The sequence below is a fragment of the Chlamydomonas reinhardtii genome, chromosome 7 (assembly GCF_000002595.2).
Source record: "Chlamydomonas reinhardtii strain CC-503 cw92 mt+ chromosome 7, whole genome shotgun sequence".
Taxonomy (NCBI): domain Eukaryota; kingdom Viridiplantae; phylum Chlorophyta; class Chlorophyceae; order Chlamydomonadales; family Chlamydomonadaceae; genus Chlamydomonas; species Chlamydomonas reinhardtii.
The window spans coordinates 415,575-436,957 of NC_057010.1; the positions used below are offsets into that span (position 1 = coordinate 415,575).

Consider the following 21,383-nt stretch of genomic DNA (forward strand, 5'->3'; position numbering starts at 1 on the left):
CCTTGCGGCTGATGTTGGAGGCCCGGATGTGCCGCAGCTGGAAGCCCAGGCAGGTGCCGTGGATCTGGGGGGGAGGAGGGGGAGGAGGAGGGGGGAGTTGGGGATGAGAACCCGCCGTTAAGGCTCGAGAAGTTTGGGGAGGTAGGGAGGCTGCGGGGGCAGTGCGCGTGCGGCGGGCGTGTGGGTACTCTGCAAACTGAGGCCGCACCGTCAGCCCTCCCGCTTGTTCCAGTCCCCTACGACGCGCCCCGTCCGCCCATCCCGCCATGCACCTGACACACCCGCACGCCCAGCATTGTCTCCCCCTTTGCCCCCCACCCTCCTCTGCCTACTCGCCCTGCTGGTCCCCTCGCCTCGCGACCCCTTCACGGCCTTTCAGTCCATCCCTGCAGCTCCCTCCTTTCTCCCACTCACCCCCAAACGCACATACACAACGTCCTCAGGTCCGCCTGTTCGAGACCTACCGGGAACACATTGCCCTTGTCGTTCGCCTCCAGCGCCCAGTTGAACAGCTTGCGCGCCGCAATCACGTACGGCGAGTCCAGCCACAGCCACGTCAGGCCGCCCTGAGGGGAGGGAGAGGTGGTGAGGTGGAAAGAGGGTGATGTCGGAGGAGAGAGGGACACGTTGGGTGTTCGCCTGAGGCTCTGGTGGCCTGGGCTCGGGCCCAGAGAAGGCTGTGGTAAGGCGGCTGGCGGGAACTCTCCAGGGGTCTGGTGGCATTGGCACTCAAAACTGAGCCAGGCGCGGTACTACTGACTGAGCAAGATCGTATGTAGCCGTACGCAGGCGCACGCGCGGGTCTGGAGCCATGGGGCACTCCTGCCACCGGCAGAAAAGCGACTGGCATCCCCAGTGACCAGCGCGATGGCCAAATCTCGCGTGTCATGACACCAACTTGACAGAGCTGCCGCGCTAGCGGCGGCAGCTGGAAGTGCAAAAGCCGCCGGTCAATCAGCACACGTGCGGCATGCGTATCGACTTACCGGGAAGACAAGGCCGTTCAGGGATTTGAACAGGCGGCGCAGCTCTGAATCAGACGAGTAGAACCTGTGCATTGAGTTGCCGCGCCAAAGATGCGCGCTTCAAGACTCTTGCCAAAGGATCATCAACGACCTTCAAAACCCTCTTTGCAGACCGCGGGCGCTCACCGCACAGGGACGGCGCGGCCTCCACCCATCTCGATCCACTTGACATAGCCAGCCGCAATATAACTCTTGCCGGGGCAATCGTGGCATGGTTGCGTCAGAACGCCAATAAGTGGCTTGGTGTTCTTATATTTTGTGGGAGTATTGCTATCAGTGACAGCGCTAGTGATGTCCTTCTGCACGCCCAAGCGAGCAGCCTGAGCAAACGCTAGAGCAGCAAGAATCAGCGCGAAGAGCGCCGCTGGCCGCGCCATGTTTGCGCGCAATTTAGCTTGGTCCGCACAAGTGAACCAAATAATTAACACCGCAATTGGAAAGCAGGCCACATCATGCGCCGGCAGGCCAAAATTATTCCTTCCGTACACGGCACGTGGCGAGTGGGGGGGGTCATGGCGAGTTCCAAGTTCTAGCAGTTTGGAAAGCGTATAACCCGCGGTTGCCCTCCTCCGCGACCCGGGGTTAGCGTTGCTTGCGTTTGAGTGTTGCTTACACGTCCTGCTGCTGCGCGTGTGCATCCGTAGGTGGAGCGGGAGGGGCTGATTCCCCACAGGAGCAGCCAGCAGCAGCCGCCCGCGTCTTGCTGCCACGTCCTAACCTGCCCGGCGCCCGCCGCTCCACTGGTCCGCCGGCCCACTGCGCCCAATCGACACCGCGGCCATGACACCCTCACGCAGACACCGTATGCCCAAACATTCCATGTCACTGACGCCACCAGGTCATCCGCACGCAGTAGTAGTCCCAGCCTTCGACCTCGCCGTACCTCGCGCACCACAGCGCCCCAATCCCGACTGACCAGTGGCGCTTAGCACCCCGTGGGACCAACACATTAAATGCTGCACATTTGCGGATGACGCTCACTGCAGTCGACTGTCCCGTCCTCCTCATAGCGTGCCATGTAACCAACACCCCTGTCCCATGGAGGTGACTTTCGTGCCATCGGCCGTCAGACGCCGCGACAAGCCGCGCAGCCACTAACCAGCCACCGCCGCCTGTGTTTGGCCCGAGCCATGCCCGCCCATGCCCCGTGTGCATTGGCAGGTGTGATACCGCTGCCACCACTGCGCCCGAACAGGTGAACCTGTAGGCTACACTGCCCATCTACCGCGCCATACCAAGAAGCCCAAGCCAAGGCAAATCCGCGACCCATTATCCGAACCCTCCGGCCGACCGCCCAGCCACCGAAACCAGCACCAGCAGTGCCGCAGCACGATGCTGCTTCCGGCCACCGGCACCTGTACCATACACTCTCACATCCCGTGCAAGCTAACGAACAAGCCGCTCGCCTCCGGTCCCTCACTGGAAGAAGCCGCTCTTGGCCAGCAGCGCCTCCACCTCCGCCGGCGAGCCGCACGCCTCCAGCTCCGGGCCCAGGCGCTTCACGGCCGCGCCGCCGCCCCACTGCAACAACGTGGGGATGCCGGTCAGTTTGAGCGCAGGCGCCGTCCTGCATGAGCGAGGGGGGCAGGGGGAAAGCGGTGGCAGCGGGCGCGGCGGAGGCGGCGGGGATGGTGAGAGAGGAGAGAGGTGCTGGTGTGTGGGGTTGGCAGCGACAGTGGCGGCTGAAACAGCGGGTGTGAGTGCGCCCTGAGGCGAACCGCTGTGCTGCAGCTGTGCACTCCCACAAGCAGTGCTGAGGCTTCATTGTTGCCAACATTGGTTGGGGCCAAAACACAGCAGCAACTTAGCGCCGCAGGAAGCCCACTTCCCACCAGCCTGCACCGCGGCCTGTGCCGCGTTTAGCGCGCCACGCACTCGCCCCTGCGCCCCTACGCCACACCCCTCACCGGAAGGGATGGGTGGCGTTGCCGCGCCAGTCGGTGCGCTGGCCCACGTCCACCTCCAGCAGCGTGCCGGGCGCGGCGGCTGCGGCCCTCAGCACGGCCGGCACGGCGCGGACACAGTCGGGGCACCACATGGCGCCCGCGGCGTCGTAGCCTGTGAACACGATGTAGTGGGGCGAGGGAGCCTGCTCCAGCCTGGGGTTTTGGTGATGGGGTTTGGGGAGGGACGGTGAGGGAGGGTGAGGGAGGGTGAGGGAGGGTGAGGGAGGGTGAGGGAGGGTGAGGGAGGGTGAGGGAGGGTGAGGGAGGGAGAGGGAGGGAGAGGGAGGGAGAGGGAGGGAGAGGGAGAGAGAGGGAGTGGGGCTCAGGAAGGGAGGGCTGGGTGGTTCGCGGGATTGGGGTCACTGAGGCGGTGGGGTTCTGGCAAAGCCGGGATGAAGTCATGGCCGGCGTGATTGCACGCCAACGCCCCACCTACACTGCGGAGCGAGGCGCAGGACACACCAGGCTCCAAACCGGTGGCATCACGCCCGAGAGGCGGGCCCAACAGCCACAAAGCAGCACAACCGAATGCGTCAGGTAGAGCCTCCAGGACGGCGCCCAACGCTAATATCCCCACGGTAGCCTCAACGTCCATACAGGTCCAGCAGAGTCCCCTTCAGCATGCGCACCCCGCATGCGTGACACGGGGCAACCCCCACGCCCCTCGCCGACATGGCGGCATACTATGGGAAGGCCCAACACGCATCTGCCGCCGCCCGCTATGCGCGCCTGTCCAGTGGTTACCGGTACGCATGCATGGTGAACGCACACGCCACGCACCGCTCCCCAGCCCACCCCTGCAAGCCCCATCATATCAATAGCTTACTCTGCAAGCTTGGAGCTCCACGTGCTCACGTTGGCCTTAATGACGCTTGCAGCCATGGTCGTGATAGTCCTGTTCCGTTAGTGCGGTAAGGTATGAGCAACATGGCATGCAGCACCAGGGATCTACTGCTTCACATGCCATGTAAACGAGTAATCAGCAACTGCAAGAACCACTCGGTCAGCGAAGGCTCTGACGCCAAATGTGCACATACCGACGCGAGGGACGAGGAAACGTCGACACGGAGGCCTGTTGACCATTTATAAGGACAATTGCATGTCAGCTGATTCATGTAGTTAAGACAGAAGAGGCACTTTGGCGAGGACACAGCAAAGAAGCTGAAATGTAAGGTGCAGAATGCCTACCTTGGAGCGCAGCAGCGGTGCGCGAGACTGAAGCGACTGCATAATGCTCTGAATCAGTATGTATGTAACTTATCACGGGTCAAAGCGGCGACCTCGACCAGTCGCACCCTGCACGTTGGCCCGGTGGCCCAGGACCGCACTAGACCGCACGTCCGTGCCGTGTTTCCCGCCACCATCCCCGCGCCCCAGCTGCTGCACCAAGTCTCCCCCCCCCGCGTCCATAATATCGCCTTCGCGGCGTGGGTACGGCGTGCCCCCGCTTGTCGGGCTGTCCCTTCAATTGTAATCCGCATCCATAATATCACTATCTACAGGAACTCCAACTCGAGCACTTCGCAAGCTCAGCCCTCGCCCCATGCCCATTTACCCCTGACCAGCACCTGCCAGCACTGCAGTAGCTGCGGCTGTGACTGTGCCACATGACCGTGCCCTCGCTGCCTTTGTTGAACACAGTCACACATGGGCGCGTGCCGTGCAACACGTGCATATCCCAGCAATGCACGGGAGACGAGAGATTGTACGAATCGAGGCGTTACAGCCTTCAGACCAACAACATGCGCCATGTTGATGAGTGCGCGAAACAAGAAGCCATTCACTTTGCACTGTACAGCGCTCATCCCGAGACGAAGACAAACTGGTTTATGCCAGTATGCTATGTTTTGCCGACACCACGCCCAGCCACCGGGGGTAAAAATGCCGCGCACATACTCAGCGGCTCCGGTACTCGACTGCACACTCACAGTGCAAAACTCACAACGGTTTGTGTTCTTGTCCAAGTTGTCCACGTGTGTCTTTTGCCGTCACTTGAAGTCAGGAAGTACTAAGCTCTGTGAGTCAGTCCATTGTCCTGCTGCTGCTACTGTCTTGCCGGCCGCCTGTCCGCTCTGCCACGCTCGAGGTCACGGCGCGTCTCCACATGCAGTCCTGCCGCGTGCATTCCTCCACATCTACTACTACCTGTCTACCCTCTTATCAGTCCATGTGCTCACTCCGCTCTTACGAATGGCCCCGTCACCTTGCAACCCTGCGCTTGCCCCTCCAACCAACAGTACACCACACACAAACAGCCCGTCCCGCCTGGCCCGCCTCACACGCGCGAACCACACCACAGGCCCGCTCTACTCCAGCGCGTAGCCAGCCAGGAAGAGGGCAAAGAACAACGCAAGAGCGCCGTAGATTAGCCCGCTCTTCTGGGCCTCGGTCATGGAGTTGCCGCCAAGGCCGTATTGCTGGTTCTCGGCGAAACCCGCCACCACCTTCACGCGGGACTCGAACTTGGTCTTAGGGGCACCGCAGATGGGGCATGTGTAGTCCTCAGGCAGCGACTGGTATGTCGTGCCGGGGGCGACGGGGAACTCAGGATCACCCTTCTCCGGCTTGTACTCGTAACCGCAGCCCTTGCAGGTGGCGGAGCCGGAGCCGATAACCATGAATTTCTCAGCGGCACGGAGCTTCTCCGCCTGCATAAACAGGTGGTGCGTTCAGTCATTAGTTTACTACAAATTCATGCCCTTGCTAAGCCAGTTCATGCAGGCAAATTCGGCAGCGAGCGAGGATATGCGCGCCCGATGCTTCCTCAGCCTCACCTCGAGCTTCTTGCGCTCGGCCTCGCCCATCAGCTCGGGGTCAGTCTCGGTCGAGGAGAACACGCGAACATTACGAGCACGGATGGGCAGGCGGGGCACAGCAACTGCTGCCCGCGAAGAGCTGGCAGGGCGCGACAGGCAGCGAGTGGTCGGAGCGAGGAGGGCCATTGTGTTGCGTGTTTCGCGGGTTTCGACTGGTCAGTGGGATAGATAGTATGAGTATGGAAGTGTGCGGAGTGCAGTGGAGGTTAAATGAGGGCTCCACAGCAAGCTGGCGTGCCCCCATGCATGCTCTGCCAAACATTTGGTCGCCAGCTGCGAACCACTCATATCTATCGCTCATACTTATATGCCCATGTATAGCGACATCCCTTGTTCACGCCCTGTTTACGGCTAAGCGCCGGGGAGCCCCGGGCAGGTCGGCTGCCGCCCGGGGTCCCTCAGGCAAGAAGCTTGCTGAGGAAGGATGTCTCTGTCCTGGGTCGATGCCTTTCGGATTATGGGCCCGGCGTTCCTGGTTTCGGTAAGTCGCGCCTCCGTCCAGCCGCCGCGTTCGAACCCCGCACCCGGCGCCATCTCACCGCACCGATTTGACACGCCGGGTGCGGCGCCTACGCCTCATGGTACTACACTCCACCTCCTATACATTGCTTGCAATCACGTCCTCGCCTTTCCTGCAACCACCTTGCAGGTGGCGCTGGTGGACCCGGGGAACTGGGCAACGGCCATCGAGGCGGGCAGCCGCTTCGGCTACGAGCTGGTGCGTCCTTCCGCACACATTAGACCCTCGCGAGTCCCCGGGCACAACTTTCTGCTACCAAGCCACTCCTCTCCAACTTCAACACCATGCCTAAGCACCCAAGCATCCGCGGCTTCACCACACGCCGTCACTTGCCGCTGGTCGCTTCAAATTGTTTCGCGCACACAGGTGTGGGTGGTGGTCGCCTCCAACCTCGTCGCCATCCTGCTGCAGACGCTGGCGGCGCGCCTGGGCATCGTGACCGGCAAGCACCTGGCGCAGGTCTGCCGCGAGTCCTACCCGCCACAGGTGAGGAACAGTGCAGGCACCGCACGGCACGGCCGCGGCATGTGGGGGCATATGGCGGGGCGCTTTGGCGGGAGCTTGCGGAGCGGGCGGGGCCGGCACGTGCAGGCTTCAGCCGCGGCCTGGCCCACTGTCCGGTCCGACACACCCGGTCGTGATGTGTCGCTGCTGGGTGTTAGGACAGCACAAAGGGAGCGCGCCGACATAGGAGTAAGTGTGTGTGTGTGCGCCGCCCGCCCTGTGCGCTGCAGGTGTGTGCGCTGCTGTGGGCGCTGTGCGAGGTCTCCATTGTGGCGCTTGACCTCACCATGCTGCTGGGTGAGTGGGTGGGGCCTGGCGGGGCGGGGGCGGGGGCGGAGGGCGGGGGTTGGGTGGGTGAGTGGGTGGATGGCTGGGTGCTTGCCCGCTTATGCGGTTGGGTGGGTGGGTGGTGGGCTGTGGCTGAGCCGGAAGGCCTGCGTGCAGGATGCCTTCCAATCCGCAACCTTGTGCCCTGCCAACTGTGTCGTGGGCCGTCATGCCGTATGTGTGTCTGCCGCCGCCTGTGCGCCGCCAGGCACCGCCATCGGCCTGAACCTGCTGCTGGGCTGGCCGCTGCTGCCCTGCATCCTGCTCACGGGGCTGGACGCACTGCTGCTGCTGCTGCTGGTGCCGGTGTCGCAGGTCAGGCAGCGGGGCAGTAAGGCATTGAGGCAGCGGGCAGGGGGGCAAGGGGAAATGCGCTTGTTGACTTGCCAAAGCTTGTGGTAGGCGATGGTTATGCACCCCTCGACGCAGAGGATACCCTAAGATGTTATGAGGACAGCAGATTTCATCTTGCGTGCGTACCGGTACTAGCCTACTACTCTCCGTCACCCCCAACTATCTCGTACCCAACGGCCAACGCCTCTCCCTCTACTGAGCCCTCCCTCCCCTCCTTCCACCTCTCGTTCCACAACGCAGGGCGTCAAGAAGTCAGAGGCGCTGACGGTGGGCCTGCTGGCGGTGGTGGTGGCCTGCTTCCTGGTGGACCTGCTGGTGTCGCGCCCGCCTCTGCGCTCCGTTGCCGGCGGCCTGCTGCCGCGCCTGCGCCGCGAGTCCGTCTACACCGCCGTCTCCCTGCTGGGCGCCAACGTCATGCCACACAACTTCTACCTGCACTCGGCGCTGGTGGCGGGGCAGGCGCGCGGCGCGGTGGCGGCCGCCGCGGCGGCGGCCGCCGCCGCAGCGGCGGCGCCTGCGGCGCAGAAGCGCGCCGCGGGGGGCGAGGCGGCGGAGGCGGCTGCCACGGCTGCCAAGACGGTGCGGGCGCTGTGTCTGTACAACTTCTTGGACATTGGCGCGGCGCTGGGTGTGGCGCTGGTGATCAACGTGGCGGTGCTGTTAGTCTCTGCAGCCACCTTCCACTCCGCGGGTGAGGACGAAGGGGGCTACGAGGGCTGAGGGGCCTAATGTGGGTATGGCTGCCTGCTTGACCCTCAGAGCTGCAACCCTCTTACGGCTGCGCTCCCCGCATCCACCTCCCCGCCTCCCCTGCCCTCCCCTGGGGTCCCAGGTGTGGTGGTGCACACGCTGCAGGACGCGCACGACCTGATGGAGCAGACCCTGTCCTCCTCCATCGCCCCGGCAGCATTCGGCACCGCGCTGCTGTGCGCCGGACAGCTGTCCACCTTCACGGGTGGGTGGCGCGCGCGGGGGGCTGCGGGGTGGGGAATGGGGATGCTGGCGACCTGAGGTCAAGGGTTCTGGAGTGACACGGCAGCACGCAGGACGCCGCCTCCTGCCTTGCACCCGCAATCTTTGCCCTAGCACCCACCGCACATCATCCCGCGACCTCCCTCACCTCCCAACGACCACCCTTGCCCGCCCGCTCTCTCCCCGCAGGCACCATCGCTGGCCAGGTGGTGCTGCAGGGCTTCCTCAACATCCACATGCCCACCTGGCTGCGCCGCCTCATCACCCGCACAGCCGCCATCATACCCGCCGCAGTGCTGCAGGCAGTGTACGGCGACCGCGGCACCTACAAGTGAGAGAGGGCGGAGAGGGAGGGGGCGTCATCAGGATGGGGCCGGCAGGGGCTCGGGATGGGGAGCGGGGTACGGCGGGGGCAGGGCTGAAGCGTTCGGCGACACGTGTCCCAACCTCGTTTCAACCTCAACTTTTACGCCATGCGTTTACCCCTCTCCACCCGCCCACCTTCCCACCTCCCCGCCCCTGCCTGCCTTACCCTGCCCACAGGTTCCTGCTCATTGCGCAGGTGGTGCTGGCGCTGCAGCTGCCCGTCACGCTGGTGCCGCTCATCAAGGCCACCAGCAGCCGCCAGCTCATGGGCGCACACGCCTCCTCGCGCCTGCTGGCGGCGGCGGCCTGGGCGGCGGCGGGCCTGGTGTTCATCGCCAACCTGGGGCTGTTCGTGACGCAGCTGCTGCCGCAGGCGGGGCTGGTGCAGTCGGCGGCGGCGTCGGCGGCGCACAAGGGTGAGGGAGGCAGCCAGGGCCCAAAGGGTGCGGGAAGAGGGGCGGGTGCGGCAGCGGGCCAAGTGTAGCTCGGGGGGCCAGGGATCACTTCTTTTTGTCTAATACACAAAACACCCACAGGCAAACGTGTACACACCCATCCCTTCCATGTCTATAATACAAGCCGGTCACATGCATGGCCACCCCGACCCCTTACAGGCCTGCTGGACAAGGACGGCCCCCTGGACGCCTGGCTGGACGCGCTGGCCGCCGCCGCCTGGGCCGACCCGGGCCGCGCCGCCGGTCTGCTGGCGCTGGCGCTGGCGGCCGCCGCCTTTCTGGCGCTGCAGCTGTGGATGCTGGTGACGCCGCTGCGCGTGGCGGCGCCGCTGGTGGTGTACGGGGGAGTGGGTGCAGGAGGAGGAGCGGGGGAGCAGCAGGGGTGGCAGGGTTGGCAGGGCGCGGAGGAGGGCGGTGGGTACGGCGGACGGGGTGGCGGTGAGTCGGCATACTCGCATGGCTGGGAGGCGGGCGGCAGCAGCGGTGCCGGCGGCAAGGCCAGCGCAAGGGAGCAGCAGGGGCGGCCTGGCGCCGCCGGCTCTGCCTCCGCGCACCGCGGCGCGAGCGCGGCGCAGTTCGCCAGCCGACAGCAGCACCAGCACCACTACCAACAGCAGCACCACCACCACCACCAGCAGGAGCAGCACCACGCCGCGGCAGGCGCTTGGGGAGCTGCCGGCGGCGGCGGAAGTAGCACCAGCCGCGGCGCCAGCCCGCGCCAGTCCGCCGACGGCGGCGGGCAGTGGTACGGCGTCGACGCCGCCGCGAACGCCGCCGCCGCGGCGGCGCTGGCGGGCGCGTGGGTGATTCCCAGGTCCGCGATTGAGATGGCCACGGCGCGTGGCCTGTGGAGGTACGGGGGCCTACCTGGCGGGCGGCCTCCTGGGTACGAGCCGCCGGCGGCGCTGCCGCTGTCGCTGCCCTGGCGGCGGGACGGCAGTAGCAGGAGGAGGAGGAGGAGGCGGTCTGGGCACGAGCGTGGGCCGGCGGATGGGGGGAGGAGGGGCAGCCTCAGCGGGGGCAGCAGCAGCAGCGGCGAGGGCAGCGGCAGTAGCGACGCCGGAGCCGACAGCGATGGCGGCAGTAGCATGCTGCTGCTGCTCTGCAGCAGCGGCTACAACTCCGAAGCCGACGACGGCGGCAGTAGCAGGCCGCGCGCTTACGCTGCCCACCACGCCGCGCCGCCTGGTGCTGCTGCCTCGCTGCCAGGGCTGGCAGCCGTTGTAGCAGCAGCACCGAGCGCTGCGGCGCCGGCGGCACTCCCGCAGGCGGCAGTAGCAACACACGCGGCGCCAGCGGCTGACAATAGTTTCATTCGATCACTCCCGCTGGCGGCAGTAGCAGCAGTACCGGCGGCGCCAGTGGATAGTTGGGAGTCGCTGGCGGAGTGGAGTCCCAGAGGAGAGGCCGGCGTGGGCATCGGGGCCGGGGGCGTGAGCAGCAGCGCCGGCAGTGCCGCGGGCGCCGTGCAGCCGCCAGCTGCCACGACTCGGGAACGGGCTGCGCTGCAGCCACCAGCCTCCCGGGCGGCGGCTGTGGCTGCGAGTGCGAGTGCGTCGCGCCCAGCAGCCGCCGGCCTGGCGGCTCCAGCCCCTGCCTTCACGGCTCCTCTCTCCGCCCCCGCCACCTCCCCTGAGCCGGCGTCGGACGCAAGCTCCCGGCATGACCTGCCGCCTCTCTCACGCATTCGCTCTGCTAGCAGCTCCGGCAGTGGCGGCGGCAGCGGCCGCGCCGGCACCTCCGCCTCCGCGCCATCATCATCGCGGCCGCCGCACCCCGTCACGCGCGGCGGCCGGCGGCAGTTTGCGCTGCTACTGGACGAGTTCTGGTCCTGCCTGTACGACGCCCACGGGTTGCCCGTGGGTACGGCAGACCGTGTGTTCGTGGCGGGCGGCGCGGCCGGCGGCGGCGGCAGTAGCAGCAGTGGTGCTGGCGGCGTTGGCGGGGGAGCAGGCGCAGCTACTGCTGGTGGCAAGGGGGGCGGCAAGGGCCATGGCCCGTCATCCCAACAGCAGCACCAGCAGCACCAAGGCACGAGCTCTGGAGGTGGCAAGGCGGGTGGCTCTGGCCGCGGCAAGGGTGCCGCTGGTGCTGCAGCCTCTGTCGCCGCTGCCGCCTCCTCCGCCGTGTCGCCGCTGGTGTGTGGTCACACGGAGGGCAGCCACCTGTGCATGGGCTGCAGCCAGGCGCTGTTTGAGGGCGTGCAGCGCTGCCTGCTGGCGGTGGAGGGCGGCGTGGAGGGCGCGGAGGCGGCGCTGTGGGGGCCCTGGCCGCTGCAGCTGCTGGCGCCGCAGGTGAGCGCGTGCACGTGTGTGTTGGCTGCGGCGTGCGTGGGCGACAGGGGCGAGGGGGTGGCGTAGTAGTCGAGCTCGAGACGGCGCGGTTGAACACTGCGCGCGAGGGCAAATTGGACCATTGCACGCATACGTACGCGCACCGCGCCTGCATTGTCTCAGCAGGCCAGCACTCATGCACGAGCACACCCCTAAAGGCATGTTGCCGGTGATGTTTTACAGTCAGGTTATCTGAGCCGCCCCCAAACATACGGGGGCCTGACAGATTAACAATGTATGCTCGTTCTGAGGCAAGCCGTTTACTCACTTCACACCTTGCACACAGTTGCATACCATATCATGGCCATACCGCATGCATTTACACAAGCTCGTTTACTTGATGACAGCCGGTGATGCTTTCAGTCAGGTTATCTGCACGAGGCTCCCGTTCAACGCGGGACCTCCTGAAGACAACACAACCGTGGATTCACTCCACCTGAGGCGCATGAGAGTTGAGCGCGAGCGGCGACGCATGTCCTTCCTTCGAAGCATGGATTGGCGCAGCGGTGTATGGGTTATGATGGGAGCAGCGGCATGAAATGCACAGGGTTGCATGGTACGACAACTGCGTTGCCGGTGATGTTTTACAGTCAGGTTATCTGAGCCGCCCCCAATAACATGGGGGCCTGACAGATCAACAATGTATGCTCGTTCTGAGGTCAAGCAGCTGTCGTGTACCCCACATCGCACAGACCTCACACGCGCATGCCCGCACACGCCCCCTCCACACCTACCACTGCCGCTGATGTCTTTCAGTCAGGTTATCTGAGCCGCTCCCTTAAAACGGGGCCTGACAGATACCAATTAACTTACAACCTGAGGCACGCTGGTTTCACCGCATTGCACATCCGGGCTCGTTCCGTCCCGCATGCCGCTCTGACCACGAGCGGCTCCTCCCATCTCTTGCCCTTCCATTTCCTAGCTCATCCTATTCCTCCTCATCCCAACCGTGCCGCAAACCATGGCCCCCCACCCGCTACTGCCCCCACCACTCCACTGCCACCCACCACAGCCCCCGCTGCCCCGTTCCCTTGCCCCCACCGCCAGGCCAACCAGACGTACGCCTACCACCGGGCTGTGCTGCTGGCCGCGCGCAACGCCGACTTTTGCGCCCTGTCCGCCCTGTGCGCCGGCACCTTCACCAGCACCTTGGACCGCTCGCGCCTGCTGGCGTCCACGCCCATCACCACACAGCACCAGGTCTCGCACCGCCTGCCGCTGCACATGCCGGCGGCGCCGTCACAGCCTCAGGGCCCCGGGGCTGGCGATCGAGAGGCCGGTGCTGGTGCTGGTGCTGGTGCTGGTGCTGGTGCTCCTCACAGCGGTGGTGGAAAGCGGGGGTGGTGGGCGGCGGCAGGCCCAGCCGCTGTAGCCGCAGCTGCTGCTACGTCTGACGCTCCGGCGTCCGGCGAGCAGCCGCAGCAGCCGGCAGCCAAGCGCTCGGCCTGCCTGCCGGGCCTGGGCGCAACAGCAGCAGCAGTAGCAGCAGCAGCGCCGCCACCTGCAGCTGCGGCGGGCGCGGTGTGGCAGACCGCGCCGTCGGCGGCCGTGCTGCCGTGCGACACCCACGACTTGGTCGGGCCGCCGCATCCGGATCCCTACCACCATGCAGCCACACACACAGCTGCATCTGCAGCAACGGCAACAGCATCACCGGATCCAACTCCCGAGGGTGCGGCGGCGGCTCCTCCCCAGCTGCCGCCGCCCACGCTGAGCTCGTGGTGCCTGTTCGGGCCGGCGGTGCTGGTGAGCTTTGGCGTGTGGTGCGCCTACACGCTGCTGCAGTGGTGCGCCGCCGAGTCGCGGCCCGAGCTGTGGGGCCGCTACGCCGCGGTGCTCAACCGGCTGCAGGGGGTGGTGTGGGACTCGCGACTTGACGTGGCCGCGGCGGCGGCGGCGGCGGCTGACGCAGCGGCTGCTACGGCCAGCGCTGCCAGCACCAGTGCTACAGCCGCCTCCCAGCACCACCACCAGCAGAACCAGCAGCAGCCGGCGCCGCTGCCCGCCAGCGCGCTGCGGCTGTGCCCGGCGCACCTGGCGCTGCTGCGGCGCGAGCTGGCGGCGCAGCTGGCTGGGCTGGAGGGCGGCGGCACGTTGGAGCGGCGCGGGCCGGCGGACACGGCGGCGGGCGAGGTGGCGTTCCCGCGCGGCAAGGAGATCCTTCTGTCTGTCATGCGGCGCTACCGCCGCCGCCTGGGCATTGGGGGAGGAGGAGGAGGTGGAAGAGGAGGAAATGGAGGGGTAAGAGGAGGAGGCGTGTGGCATCCGCCGGATTTCGGCGGGGGTGTGGGAATGGGGGCGGGAGGCGGCGGTATGGCGGTGCTGCGGGCGGCCGTGCTGCCGTCGCTGTTGTCGGTGGCAATGGTGGTGTGCCTGGTGGCGCTGTTCCCGCCTGGGCCGGTGGTGGGCGTGGAAGCCGCTATGCCGCTTGTACAATAGTGTTTGCTGCCTAAATGCTGCTGGCGCGTTGCCGATGTCACCAACTCATCATGACAGTAGATGCGGTCCGGTACTCCTGCATGGCCCCCAGTGAAGGCCTATGCACGCGGATCTGGCATTTCCGAAATGGATGAGAACGCACTCGCACCGCCTACCGCCGCCGTTGCGTAAGGGATGGGCGGGCGGAGATAGGTTTCAATGCGTTTCGGGCCTTTTCATTATTTTGTGGTTTGAAGTGCGGGTTGCTATTGGTCCCGTCACTGGGTTTTGGAATGAAGTAATGACGGAGGTCACTAATAAGGCATGCCACTGTAAATGTGCATCACCTCTGCCTTGCGCGTCTCAATGATTCGGGGGGCTGATTTGGGAATCCGGGTCCCACGTCAGCTCGTACCCACCAGCTTCAAGCCCGACGGTTCACCGAAGCTCCTTGCGTGCTATGCCGCATACTCAAAACCTACATGCAGCTCGAGCTGTACATACGGCATGGGCCCATGGCTAGATTGGCCAATGGCTCCAATGCCCTACAACAATTACGGCATACGCTTGCCTCATGAGCACCCTTGCACCCCACCGAGACATGCCGGTGGCAACCATCAAAGCCCGTTGGGCATGCCCCTAATGGGAATGCCCAGGAATGCGTCGTGGGACCAAACCGCTACCGGCAGCCACCCCTGCCGCACCTTCACACAGACCGGCGCACAATGCGACAGGCCTGCCCGGCTGCCCCCCTGTCCTGATCCATCACGCTCACGATCATGTTTAAACGGTATCCCGCACTAGAACTCTACTCCCCACTCCCTAGCCACGATGACTGAGTCAGCGCCCTCCCTCCGCGCCTTCCCGCTTTCACAACAGGTACAGTATGCCATGCTGTTCACGACCATCTGCCCCCTGGTCACTCCCTGGCAGGCTTTGAATACTCACTGTCGTATAGCAGGTCAACGGTCCTGCTTAGGCATGGATCCAAGGGCCTACGGAACGCATTCAAGTCCACCTACCGACATGGCACCCACGAGTCCATGGCTCTGCGCGGCCACGACCTCCTGCAAGCCCCAGCCGCCGTACTGCCTTCCAAATGCCCCGGTGCAGGTACTCTACACACACACGGCTGCCTCGCACGGCTTTACGCTGTTCACACCGTGCTGCAAACTCTCTGTCTGTCCTCACACGCGCGGCTGCTCACACACGCGGCCGCAGCGTCTGCATGACGCGCTCCACCGCCTTCTGCTGCTCCACCGGCGTCGTGCCGCCCAAGGTCAGACGGATGTTCATGAAGACACCGTCGAACTCGAACACGCCCGGCTCGCCAGCTTCGTCGATTTCGCAGTCCGCTAGCTCACAGCCCGGCTTCTCCTGGAACCAGGCTGCGACCTCCGGCGACGTGAGCTCGAGGTTGAGCTTGCTGCCGCTGACGATGTTCACGCCACCCTTCTGCGTGTCTGCCACACACGAGGTCACGAAGCCCTCCACCAGCAGCTCGTGCGGCATGCACTCCAGTACGCGCCGGCTCAGGGTCTTCTCCTCGTGCCGCGCGGCAAAGGAGCAGAGCCCCGGCAGCAGGTGCGCCTTGTAGAAGTCGAGCAGCAGCCGCACCAGCGCCACCAGCCCCAGCCGCCCCGCAAGGTAGAGCCAACCCTCCAGCGCGGCCGCCACGGCACCGGGGAAGGCGGCCTTGAACAGCGCGGTGCTGGACAGCGCAACCAGGACATGCGGTGAGCCTGTCGGCAGCACACAGCAGGACATGAGTCAGAACATACACATCGCGGGACAGAGGTGCAGCACGGCACAACGTTCCTTTTCAAGTGGTCTCCGACCCACATCACACAAGCAGCGCAGCTGACTGCTTCACCGCACTTCTCACGCACATTACGTGGCCTTCGCCGCACCTACCCTGGACAGCAACCTCTGCAGCACCCCTTACGCACAGCACCCATTGCAGCACCAATTTCGCACCTGAGAAAGGCACGTCCGACGAATCCAGCCCATCCTTGGTGTAGTAGTACAGCTTGCCGCGCAGTCCCAGCTCGAAGTTCATCGGCAGCAGCGCCCCCCCAGCGGCCCTGCCGCCTCCGCCGCCCTTCGTCGCCACCGGCAGCGTCAGCCGGGGCTGCGCCGCCAACGCATCCCCGAGCGCGCGCATCACCACGCCCCGAGTGCCCACCACGTCCGTAAATAGCAGCAGCGACCGCGCGGCCTCCGACAGGCTGGGGAACGTGGGGGGCTGCCGACCAGCGTCCACCCGCGAGTAGACCAGGTCCAGCCACTGCCGCACCACGGCTGAGGACACCGGGCTGCTCTGGCCCTCCAGCACCAGCTTGGAGAGGTCCCAGGTGGTCTTGCCGCTGCTGGCGCGGGGCAGGTTGCGCACCACGCGGCAGAACAAGCTCAGGACTGCGATGTGGGCTTCAAGCGGCTTGCCGGTGTCCGCAGTGATAATCAAAAGGTCTTTGGGATCATCCACGAGCAGGAACTCGTCGTTGCTGCGCTTCCGCTTCACGCGGCCCCTGGCTGGTGACGGGAACATTTTGGCGGGAAGGCTGATGACTTGGCCAGCTTGAGCGACGCGGCGACAACGCAAATGAACTGTACGTATGCACAATAGAAACAGACAGCACCGCATCGCCGCGGCAACGCAAGCCCCCAAGCGGTTCGGGGATTCCCAATCCCCCGCTCCAAACCACTCGCACCCGTCCACCACCAACCATGCCCATGCCAAAACGCATTCTACCTACGCATACAGCTTGGGGTTGAACAGAATGTCCGCCATTGTGACAAAACTGCTAGTTAGGGCAGGCGCACAAGTAGTCAACTCCACAAGTCGCCTCGCACGTCTTCCTTGCACCCCCGATACGCGGGCTCACCCTTTCACACACGCACGCGCACGTGCAGCCGCACAGCAATTGAATTGCAGCCTCGGACCCAGCGAGACTCAATCCAGCTCTGCAGGGTACGTGGACATGCTCCAAGAGCACGTTCCTTCGACAAACCGCCGTAACACCGCATGAGACGATTCGACATCCTACCTAAAGCCAATTCCAGTAGCGGGGGGCTATGCTCACGCATATCAATCAAGCCTTGATTCGCTAACCTGCTGAGCATAACGCCTGCTACCGACGCACAGCCTCTAAGCCGTCAGCCCCTGCACACACGATGGCACCACCCCGCATCCCCTCGCGGCATCCGTTACGCCCCCTCCTTCTGGCTGCCCGCGGCTCAAGCCCTCTTCCCAACCAGATACCCGCACGGGCGTCTCTGCAAGCCCGGTAACCCAGCCGGCTTCCACACCGCATACCGTATGTGCCCCGTCACTCGTCCTCCGCTGCCGCCAGTCGTGCCCGTCACACGCTCCGCCACTTCGTCCTGGTCCGCCGGCGCCAGGCCGCCCAGGACCAGCTGCGCCGTATTGGCCCCGGACAACCACCTCACCGGCACATACCTGCGTGCCAGGCCTCTTCCCAAACCAGGCCGCGGCATCTGGCGACATTAGCGGCGCCTGGACACTAACCAAACTCCGACAACCCACTGCTGAAACCCTTTCAACGCTCCCACGCCGCCTGCCTGACATCGACCGCGCCTGTCATTAACTGACTTTTCAAAACCCCTAGCGGAACGCAGTACTGTGCAATACCGCATAAGATCTTCAGCCCTATACCAGGATCACAAGTCTAGGAGAAGTGAGTTTTGGCAGTTGCGTTGCTCGCCCATTACCCGTACGTCACACCCTGGACCCGCCACGCCGGCGGTACACGCGACGGTCAACACATGCGTCATGCATTCATGCTCCCATCCCTGCGCTGCTCCTTCACACAACTTTACAAACAAACACAGTCCACCCGCAACACATCACTTGCAATGCTGGTACATTGACTGGCTCCGACCCAACTCCAAACCCAGTTGGCCTCTAGTCCTGCAGCTGCTGCATCACCTCTGCCAGCGCCGCTCGCTGCGCGTGTGGCGAGAGCCCGCCCACCGACAGCCGCGCAGTGGTGTCAAAGCCGCCGTAGGAAAATGACATTGACGTCAGCTCGCCATTCTGGATTTCACCACCTGGTTGAACATCAAACCATGTGGCGACATGTGGCGTGGTGAGGGCCACGCGCGGGATGGTGACGTCCTCCGCCACGTCTACCTGGCTCACCTCCGGGTCCCACAGGCACTTGCTCACGAAGGCCTCCACCAGCAGCTCGTGCGGCATGCACTCCAGCACGCGCCGGCTGAAAATGTTCGTGACAGCGCCTTGCAGAAGGGACCGTTTGTTCGGCGGCAGTAGCTGCGCCTTGTAGAAGTCGAGCAGCAGCCGCACCAGCACCACCATCCCCAGCCGCCCTGCCAGGTACAGCCAGCCCTCCAGCGCGGCCGCCACGGCACCGGGAAGGGCGACCTTGAACGGCTCGAGGTCCGAAACGGCAACAACCACGTGTTCAGCGTCTGTAGGTGCGGTGGCAGGGGTGATTGCAAGACCCTGAAGCGAGGTGACGGCGTTGCGTTGCGCTCCCGCTAAACCTCTCTACCGCCTTACCTGATCTTGGAACGTCAGCAGCATTTACTTCGTTATGCAATGAGCTGCCGATGTAGTACAGCTTGCCGCGAAGCGCCAGCTCCAGCTCCAGCTGCAGCGGGGGCGCCGCCCCGCCGCCCCCGCCTGCGGCCCCTGCGTCGCCGCCGCCGCCATTGCCGTTCACCACCACGCGCAGCGTCAGCCCGGGCTGCGCCAGGAGTCCATCGACAAGCGCCTTTCGCACCACGCCCCGAGTGCCCACAGCATCCGCGAACAGCAGCAGCGACCGCGCGGCCTCCGACAGGCTCGGGAACATGGGGGGCTGCCTTGAGTCATCAAAGCTCGAGTAAACCAGATCCAGCCACTGCCGCACCACAGCCGAGGACACCGGGCTGCTCTGGCCCTCTAGCACCAGCTTGGAGAGGTCCCAGGTGGTATTGCCGCTGCTGGCGTGGGGCAGGTCGTCGACGACTCGGCTGAACAAGCTTAAGCCCTTGTAGTGCGCCTCTATAGGCTGCTCGTTATCTGCAGTAATGATGAGGAGATCTGTTGGTTCATCCTGGAATGGAGGATCCTCGCTGCGTCTACGCTTGAGGCTCATGCAGCAGGTGGCGCGAAACCGCTTTCCTGGGTGGCGCGAAACCGCTTTCCCGGGTCCTGTGAGCAGTTTCTTTGCCTCTTTCACAAGTTGATGCAATAGTTAATGAGACGATTAGGATGAACATATGGCGAATTTGCAAACGCGGGTACACTAACAACACGCGTGCCACTCCACTCTCTGTCTCCCGGGGGCCCCCCGTTTTGGGAATCTGCCTCACGACAGGGAATATTACCTCTGTCCCTTTAGAGCTGAGGACTAAGAGTCCCAGTCTAAAACATGACGAGACCAACATGCCACGTGCGAGAGAGCGCGACCAAACCGGTTGCTCCCCGCCAGCGGCACCTCCGCTCCACGCGCTCCCCCGGCCTTGTACCCGCGCGCTTTCTCGCATGCTCCTCCTGCTACACCGTCACCTCAGCCTCCTTGACTCTACCCTCCACCCTCATGCTGCTGCACCCGCCGCCTTTCCGCCTCCAGAGTCGCCAGCTTGGACTCAAGCTCCGTCACTCGTTCCCGTAGTGATGAATCCACGCACCATTTCCTGTGGACAGCAGTGTAGCGGCCAACATAGCGGCAACTGTGATTAGCACGTGGGCCGAATTTGCTGCGGTGGAAGCTGCCCTCAGCAGCACAATGCCTGGGCAATCGTCCATAGCCAGGCTGGTGCGAGGCTGCCAGCCCTCGCGACAAAGAGTTACGGGTGCCCCACGACTCCCGCCGCGCCCACGCCCTGCGCAGCCTGCCCCCCAAGCGGCCCAGGCCCTCACCTCCATGATCCACTGGGCCCTCAGCCCCCGCCGGTCGTGCATGCGTGTTTGTAGCCGCTCCTCTGTCGCTCCAGCATTTCCTGGTTGCTCTCCATCAGCGACCGGGCACCCCGCAGCTCCGCGGACACCTTCGCAATGCGCTGCTCCATGGAGGGCGGCGGCGGGGGCGGCGGCGGCTGCCGACCGTCTATGAGGTCGCGCTCCGAGAAGAGGGCCAGATAATGCGACAGGGCCGCCCGCTCCGCATTCGTCAGCGCAGGGGCGGCTGGGATGTGCACCTTGGGCTTGGGCGCTGAGGCTGAGGCGTTGGTGGTGATGGCGGCGTTGGTGACATCGGATGGCGCTGGCTGCTGCGAGTCAGGGGATGCTGCTTGCGCGCCCATGGCGAGCTGAGGCGGCTGACGCGGCTGGACGCTGCGGCTGTCTGGAGTGGCTGCGGTTTCGGCGGCGGCGTTGCTGTGCCACGGTGGCATACATGTTTGCCGTGCCGCGGGCACGACCCGGCCTCGCCGCCCCCAGTGCCACACCCGCCGCCGCCGCCCTGCCAGTGGTCGCCATTCTAGCCGCCGGCTTGCTCGGCGTGGGTGCAGATGCTTGGCCCGCCGCAGCCTGGATTGTCCGGCTTGAGGCCGCGGCCGCCGTGGCGCCACTGCGGTGACTGCTATCTACTGGCAGCGCCGCCGTCACTGGCGGCACCTGCAGTCTGCAGGTTCCCACCACCACTAACACCGGCTGCGGCAGCCGCAGCTGTGGCGCGGCCGCTGTTGGGCCTGCTGCTGCTGCCGGCGCCCGCAGCGGACCGGGCCGGCCCCGCCCGCTGCACGACGTCGCTCCTCGCGGCACCCGGGCTGCTGCTTGGGGCAGGGCTGCCAGCAGGGCCCGCTGCCTTGGTTCCAGCGCCATCGCCCTCCACCCGGCCCGATGCGCTCCGTGCAGCTGTCCAAATGGCGGTTGGCGGGGTGCTGACCAGGGAGCCGCCGCGGCTGGCCACACCCTCGGCTGGCCTCAAGCCGTGCGCCCGTGCGTAGTGGGTTGCCCGAGCTGGGCTGCTGGGCAAGTCTGAGCCGCAGCTGGCTGCAACCACGACAGCCGAAGGGCTCCTTATCGCGGCCGTACTTGAGTCCACCAGTGGCAACAGTTGCGGGTGCTAAGCGCTAGAAGAGGCTGTTGGGCAGCGCCCCAGCACATGCGAGCGGGCAGGCACAGGGGAGGCAGGCGCAGGCCGCAGTGGCCCTGAACGAAGTCACTCGACGGATGCAGCAGCGCCCCGCATCAGGCTCCGCGATAGCGCTGCCGCGTTATCCCCTATGTAGCAGTTGCACGCAGAAATGTATTGTTCAGTTTGGACGGCCTGGCCGCAAAGGACGACCAAGCTGTCAGTGGGCCGCTGCGCGACGACTGGGTGAGCACGGTGAGCTGAGCAAGATATCTAAGGAGGGTTGGAAATCAAAGCGACA

At 65.0% G+C, this 21,383-nt stretch overlaps 7 protein-coding genes across 8 annotated transcripts in view; 1 reads left to right on the forward strand and 6 right to left on the reverse strand.

Moving 5' to 3' along the window:
• CHLRE_07g315050v5 (uncharacterized protein) overlaps positions 1 to 1,442 on the reverse strand; it is a 5,405-nt gene extending 3,963 nt beyond the window's left edge. Inside the window, exons 1-5 of one of the 2 annotated variants that reach the window (XM_043063867.1) lie at positions 1,152 to 1,442; positions 987 to 1,050; positions 465 to 566; positions 209 to 236; positions 1 to 64 (exon numbers count right to left, since the gene is read on the reverse strand). The exon at positions 1 to 64 is cut by the window's left edge and continues 223 nt beyond it. In XM_043063867.1, coding sequence (XP_042922435.1) covers positions 1 to 64; positions 209 to 236; positions 465 to 566; positions 987 to 1,050; positions 1,152 to 1,180 — 287 coding nt within the window. In that variant the 5' untranslated portion in view covers positions 1,181 to 1,442. The remainder of the gene's footprint in view (positions 65 to 208; positions 237 to 464; positions 567 to 986; positions 1,051 to 1,151) is intronic. The other variant, XM_043063868.1, reaches the window with a different exon arrangement.
• Positions 1,443 to 1,622: 180 nt separating this feature from the next.
• On the reverse strand, positions 1,623 to 4,462 carry CHLRE_07g315100v5 (uncharacterized protein). The gene is made up of 5 exons (XM_043063869.1): positions 4,160 to 4,462; positions 4,009 to 4,043; positions 3,798 to 3,866; positions 2,933 to 3,124; positions 1,623 to 2,592 (listed from the first exon to the last, which is right to left on the reverse strand). The coding sequence occupies exons 3-5, from the start codon at positions 3,851 to 3,853 to the stop codon at positions 2,442 to 2,444; spliced, it is 399 nt and encodes a 132-aa protein (XP_042922437.1). The 5' UTR covers positions 3,854 to 3,866; positions 4,009 to 4,043; positions 4,160 to 4,462; the 3' UTR covers positions 1,623 to 2,441.
• A 217-nt stretch (positions 4,463 to 4,679) lies between these two features.
• Positions 4,680 to 5,952, reverse strand: CHLRE_07g315150v5 (uncharacterized protein). The gene is made up of 2 exons (XM_001700927.2): positions 5,746 to 5,952; positions 4,680 to 5,619 (listed from the first exon to the last, which is right to left on the reverse strand). The coding sequence occupies exons 1-2, from the start codon at positions 5,911 to 5,913 to the stop codon at positions 5,278 to 5,280; spliced, it is 510 nt and encodes a 169-aa protein (XP_001700979.1). The 5' UTR covers positions 5,914 to 5,952; the 3' UTR covers positions 4,680 to 5,277.
• A 150-nt stretch (positions 5,953 to 6,102) lies between these two features.
• Positions 6,103 to 14,384, forward strand: CHLRE_07g315200v5 (uncharacterized protein). The gene is made up of 11 exons (XM_043063870.1): positions 6,103 to 6,268; positions 6,437 to 6,505; positions 6,674 to 6,793; positions 7,042 to 7,108; positions 7,347 to 7,453; positions 7,733 to 8,183; positions 8,325 to 8,447; positions 8,654 to 8,795; positions 9,008 to 9,246; positions 9,445 to 11,579; positions 12,666 to 14,384. The coding sequence occupies exons 1-11, from the start codon at positions 6,212 to 6,214 to the stop codon at positions 14,055 to 14,057; spliced, it is 4,902 nt and encodes a 1,633-aa protein (XP_042922438.1). The 5' UTR covers positions 6,103 to 6,211; the 3' UTR covers positions 14,058 to 14,384.
• Positions 14,385 to 14,416: 32 nt separating this feature from the next.
• Positions 14,417 to 16,602, reverse strand: CHLRE_07g315250v5 (uncharacterized protein). Its single transcript, XM_001700928.2, has 2 exons — positions 16,014 to 16,602; positions 14,417 to 15,778 (listed from the first exon to the last, which is right to left on the reverse strand). The coding sequence occupies exons 1-2, from the start codon at positions 16,582 to 16,584 to the stop codon at positions 15,240 to 15,242; spliced, it is 1,110 nt and encodes a 369-aa protein (XP_001700980.1). The 5' UTR covers positions 16,585 to 16,602; the 3' UTR covers positions 14,417 to 15,239.
• A 46-nt stretch (positions 16,603 to 16,648) lies between these two features.
• CHLRE_07g315300v5 (uncharacterized protein) lies at positions 16,649 to 19,272 on the reverse strand. Its single transcript, XM_001700929.2, has 2 exons — positions 18,580 to 19,272; positions 16,649 to 18,488 (listed from the first exon to the last, which is right to left on the reverse strand). Exons 1-2 carry the CDS (start codon positions 19,157 to 19,159, stop codon positions 17,962 to 17,964), a joined length of 1,107 nt encoding a protein of 368 aa, XP_001700981.1. The 5' UTR covers positions 19,160 to 19,272; the 3' UTR covers positions 16,649 to 17,961.
• Positions 19,273 to 19,356: 84 nt separating this feature from the next.
• CHLRE_07g315326v5 (uncharacterized protein) lies at positions 19,357 to 21,322 on the reverse strand. Its single transcript, XM_043063871.1, has 2 exons — positions 21,043 to 21,322; positions 19,357 to 20,359 (listed from the first exon to the last, which is right to left on the reverse strand). The coding sequence occupies exon 2, from the start codon at positions 20,307 to 20,309 to the stop codon at positions 19,947 to 19,949; it is 363 nt and encodes a 120-aa protein (XP_042922439.1). The 5' UTR covers positions 20,310 to 20,359; positions 21,043 to 21,322; the 3' UTR covers positions 19,357 to 19,946.
• Between the last annotated feature and the right edge of the window lie 61 nt (positions 21,323 to 21,383).